This window comes from Camarhynchus parvulus, unplaced genomic scaffold, assembly GCF_901933205.1.
Source record: "Camarhynchus parvulus unplaced genomic scaffold, STF_HiC, whole genome shotgun sequence".
Classification (NCBI taxonomy): domain Eukaryota; kingdom Metazoa; phylum Chordata; class Aves; order Passeriformes; family Thraupidae; genus Camarhynchus; species Camarhynchus parvulus.
In genome coordinates, this window is record NW_022148292.1 from 79,293 (window position 1) to 84,145 (window position 4,853).

The 4,853-nt window shown below is 55.0% G+C and overlaps 1 protein-coding gene across 1 annotated transcript; it reads left to right on the forward strand.

The window, feature by feature from the left end:
- Nucleotides 1-2,531: 2,531 nt before the first annotated feature.
- Nucleotides 2,532-3,648, forward strand: LOC115916472 (C5a anaphylatoxin chemotactic receptor 1-like). Its single transcript, XM_030970206.1, is given in 2 exon segments — nucleotides 2,532-3,040; nucleotides 3,042-3,648. Coding segments are annotated over 2 exon segments (1,116 nt in total).
- The last annotated feature ends 1,205 nt before the right edge of the window (nucleotides 3,649-4,853 follow it).

The following is a 4,853-nucleotide window of genomic DNA, read 5'->3' on the forward strand; positions in this document are numbered from 1 at the left end:
ATCACAATTTGGGTTTTTATCTCCCAAAAAAACCCCCAAATTTTTCGGGTGGGCGTGTCCCCAACCCTCCTTAAATTTTTGGGGTTTTCACCCCAAAAACCCCCAAATTTTGAGGCGGTTCCTCCAAAAAACCCAATTTTGGAGTTTTTTCCATCAACAAACGCCCAATTTTGGTGTTTTGCCCCCAAAAAATCCCACATTTTAGGGTGCGGGTGTCCCCAACCTCCTCCCAAATTTTTGAGGTTTTCACCCTAAAAAACCCCAAATTTTTGGGCGGTTCCTCAAAAAAAAAAAAATCCCCATTTTGGAGCTTTTTCCCTTCAAAACGCCCCAAATTTGGGGTTTTTTCCCCCCAAAAAAAGCCCAGATGATGGGGTGGGGATGTTCCCAACTTCCCCCTCAAATTTTTGGGGTTCCTGTCGAGCTTTTCACCCCAAAAAAAACCCCAAATTTTGGGGCAGTCCCTCCAAAAAACCTCAATTTTGGAGCTTTTTCCCCTCCAAAAAACCCAATTTTCGGGTTTTTTTCCCCCCAAAAAGCCCCAAATTTTTGAAGTGGGGGTTTCCCCAACCCTCCCCAAAATTTTGGGGGTTTCCCCGCCCCCCCCGGCCCCTCCCATCCCCGTTTTTTGGGATTTCCCGCCCCCCCCGGGTTTATTTCCCCTTCTGAAACCGCGGCGGCCGCTCCAGGTGAGGGGGGGGGAGCGGATTTTGGGGGGTCCCGGGGGGGTTTGGGGACCCCTCCCCCTCCATCCCGATTCTGGGGGTTCCCCCCCTCATTTTTGGGGGGGTCTCACCCCGAATTTTGGTGTTCCCGCCTCATTTTTGGGGCTTTTTTTGGGGGGGGCTCCTTATTCCCAATTTTGGGCTCTTAATTCCCATTTTTGGGGGGAGTTTTTGGGGGGGTTTTGTTCACCCAGGGGTTTTTTGGGGACCCCTCCCAGTCCAGAGCAGTTTGGGGGGGGGTCTCAACCTCATTTTTGGCTTCTCCAGCCTCATTTTGGGCTCTCCAAACCCAATTTTGGGCCATTTCCTAGCTCCAGGTTTGGGGTTCCCCGCCCCATTTTCGGGGTCTTCACCCCCATTTTGGGGTCTCCACTCCCATTTTTGGGGGGGTCTCCACCCAATTTTTGGGTTCTCCACCCAATTTTTGGGTTCTCCAGCCCCATTTTTTAGGTTCCTCACCCAATTTTTGGGGGTTCCAGCCCAATTTTGGCATCTCCATTCAAATTTTGGTGCTCTCAGCCCCATTTTTGGGGGCTCCAAACCCATTTTGGGGTCTCCAAACCCATTTTGGGATCTCCAAACCCATTTTTGGGGTCTCCAAACCCATTTTTGGGGTCTCCAAACCCATTTTTTTAATTCCCCACCCAATTTTTGGGTTTCCCACCCCATTTTTGGGTTCTCCAGTTCCATTTTTGGCTTCTCAGCCTCATTTTGGCGTCTCCAGCCCCGGTTTTTGGGTTCCCCATCCCATTTTTGGGGTCCCCATCCCATTTTTGGGGTCCCCCGCCCATTTTTGGGGTCTCCAAACCCATTTTTTGGGTTCCTCACCCCATTTTTGGGGTCCCCGCCCGCGAGGAGGGAGGGGAAGGGCGGAGCTGCCCCTCCCCCCCCAGTTCCTCTCCCCAATTCTTGCGCCATGGGGAGGGGTGGGGGAGGGGAGGATGAGGAAATTCCACATCCGGGGGAGGGGGGGACGCAGGAGGGTGGGGACCCCAAAAATGGGGCTGGGGACCCCAAAAAATGGGTGGAGAACTCAAAAAATGGAATGGGGACCCCAAAAAAGGGGTTTGGAGACCCCCAAAAAATGGGTTTGGAGACCCCAAAAATGGGTGGAGAACTCAAAAAAAAAGGGTTTGGAAACCCCCAAAATGGGTGGAAAACTCAAAAAAATGTGATGGGGACCCCAAAAAATGAGTTTGGAGACCCCAAAAATGGGTGGAGAACTCAAAAAATGGGGCTGGGGACCCCAAAAATGGGACCAAGAACCTCAAAAATGGGGCTGGGAACTCGAAATGGGGCTGGGACCCCAAAAATGGGGCTGGGGACCCCAAAAATTGAATGGGGGCCCCAAGATGGGGTTGGGAACCCCAAAAATGGAGCTGGAAACCCCCCAAACACCTCGGTCAATGGGTGGGGTGGGGTTAAGGGTCTTCTGGAAGCTCCTTGACCACCTGGACAGGTGAAGAACCCACCTTGGGGTGACTCAGGGGGTCTTTTGGAAGGTCCTTGACCACCTGTAGAACACACCTTGTTCTTCAGGTCCTTCACCTGAAGAACCCACCTTGACCCACCCCTGACCACCTTTGGTCACTTTTTGGAAGATCCTTGACCCCCTGGCCAGGTGAAGAACCCACCTTGGGGTCTTCAGGACCACCTGAGCAGGTGAAGAACCCACCTTGGGGTCTTCAGGGCCACCTGAGCAGGTGAAGAACCCACCTTGGGGTCCAGGGCCACCTGAGCAGGTGAAGAACCCACCTTGACCCACACCACCCCCAGTCTCCCCCCCCAGGTCTCCCCACCCCCACCATGGCGGCGCCGCCGTCCCCGTCGTACCCTTGGGACGACACCTGGGGCGACACCTGGAACGACACCTGGAACGACACCTGGAACGACACCTGGAACGACACCTGGGACGACACCTACGGCGACCTCTATGACGACCTGGCCGCGGCCGAGGTCCCCTTGGGCCACCGCCTGGTGCTGGCGCTCTACGCCGCCATCTTCCTGCTGGGCGTGCTGGGCAACGGCGCCGTGCTGCGGGTGACGGCGTCCGAGCTGCGCCGCACGGTCAACGGCGTCTGGTTCTCCCACCTGGCCGCGGCCGACCTGCTCAGCTGCCTGGCCCTGCCCTTCCTGGCCTTGCCGCTGACCACCGACCACCACTGGCCGCTGGGCGGCGCCGCCTGCAAGCTGCTGCCCTCGCTGACCGTGCTGGCCATGTTCTCCAGCGTGCTGCTGCTCGCGGCCATCAGCGCCAACCGCTGCGCCCTGGTCACCCACCCGGTTTGGTGCCACAACCGCCGACGCCGGGCGTTACCGCCGGGCGGCGGCGCCGGGTCTGGGCGGCGGCGCGCTGCTGACCGTGCCGTCCTTCGTGTTCCGCACCGTGCGCCTCGACCCCTTCTCGGCCAAGGCCACCTGCGTGCTGTCCTACGGCGCCGTGCGGCAGCACCAGCGCGGCACCGAGCTGACCGTCGCCGTCGTCCGGTTCCTCTGCGGCTTCTTGGGGCCGTTCGTGGTCATCTCCGGGTGCTACGGCCGCCTCTTGAGCCGCGTCCGGCGGCGCGGTTTGGGGAGGTCGGGGAGGGCCACCAGGACGGTGCTGGTGGTCATCGTCAGCTTCTTCGTGTGTTGGTTGCCCTACCACGTGGTGGGGATGGTGCTGGCGGCCAGCACGCCGGGCACGGCGGCGTTCCGCGGCGCCCAGGCCGCCGACCCCGCGGTGGCGGGGCTGGCCTACGTCAACGGTTGCGTCAATCCCATCATCTACCTGGTGATGGGGCGGGGCCTGGGCAAGGTGAGGCGCTCGTGGAGGGCGTTGCTCAAGGGGGTGCTCAGCGATGAGGTCACCAGTGTGGGCGGGGACGGGCGGGGACGCAGCGCGGTCACCACCGAGGAGGGCAGTGAGGGGACGGCGGTGTGAGGGGTGGGGGTGGTGGTCACCGTCATCGTCATCATCGTCATCATCATCATTGTCATCATGGTCATGGTCATCACGGTCATTGTCGTGGTCATCATGGTCATGGTCATCATCATCGTCATCATCATTGTCACTATTCATCATTGTCACCATGGTCGTGGTCATTGTCATTGTCATGGTCATCATCATGATTGCCAAGGTCATTGTGATTGTCATCGTGGTCACTGTCATGGTCATGGTCATCATCGTGTTCATGGTCATGGTCATGGTCATCATGGTCATAGTCATGGCCATGGTCATCATCGTGTTCATGGTCATGGTCATGGTCATCATGGTCATGGTCATCACGGTCATTGTCGTGGTCATCATGGTCATGGTCATCATCATCGTCATCATCATTGTCACTATTCATCATTGTCACCATGGTCACGGTCATTGTCATTGTCATGGTCATCATCATGATTGCCAAGGTCATTGTGATTGTCATCGTGGTCACTGCCATGGTCATGGTCATCATCGTGTTCATGGTCATGGTCATTGTCATGGCCATGGTCATCATCATTGCCATGGTCATGGTGATCATCATTAACTGATCATTGTCGTTGTCATGGTCATGGTCATCATCATGTTCATGGTCATGGTCACAGTCATGGTCATCATTGTCATGGTCATGGTGATCATCACTGCTAACTCATCATGGTCACTGTCATGGCCATGGTCATCATCATTGTCACGGTCATGGTGATCATCATTGTCAACTCGTCATTGTCATGGTCATGGTCATGGTCATGATCATCATAATTGTCATCATCGTCATGGTCATAGTTATTGTCATGGTCATAGTCATCATTGTCATCATCATCATCATGATGGTCATCATCATCGTCATGGTCATCATCGTCATGGTCGTCATTATCGTTAACTCATCATTGTCATTGTCATGGTTGTTGTCATGGTCATCTTCATCATCATTGTCATTGTCATCTTCATCATCATCATGGTCATTGTCATGGTCATGGTGGTCATCATCGTCATCATCATTATCACCATGGTCATTGTCATCATGGTCATTGCCATCATTGTCATCGTTGTCATCCTTGTGATGGTCATCATCATCATCGTTGTCATTGTCATAATCATCTTCATCGTCATTGTCATCGTCATCATCATCATGGTGGCCATCTTCATCATCATCATTGTCATCATAT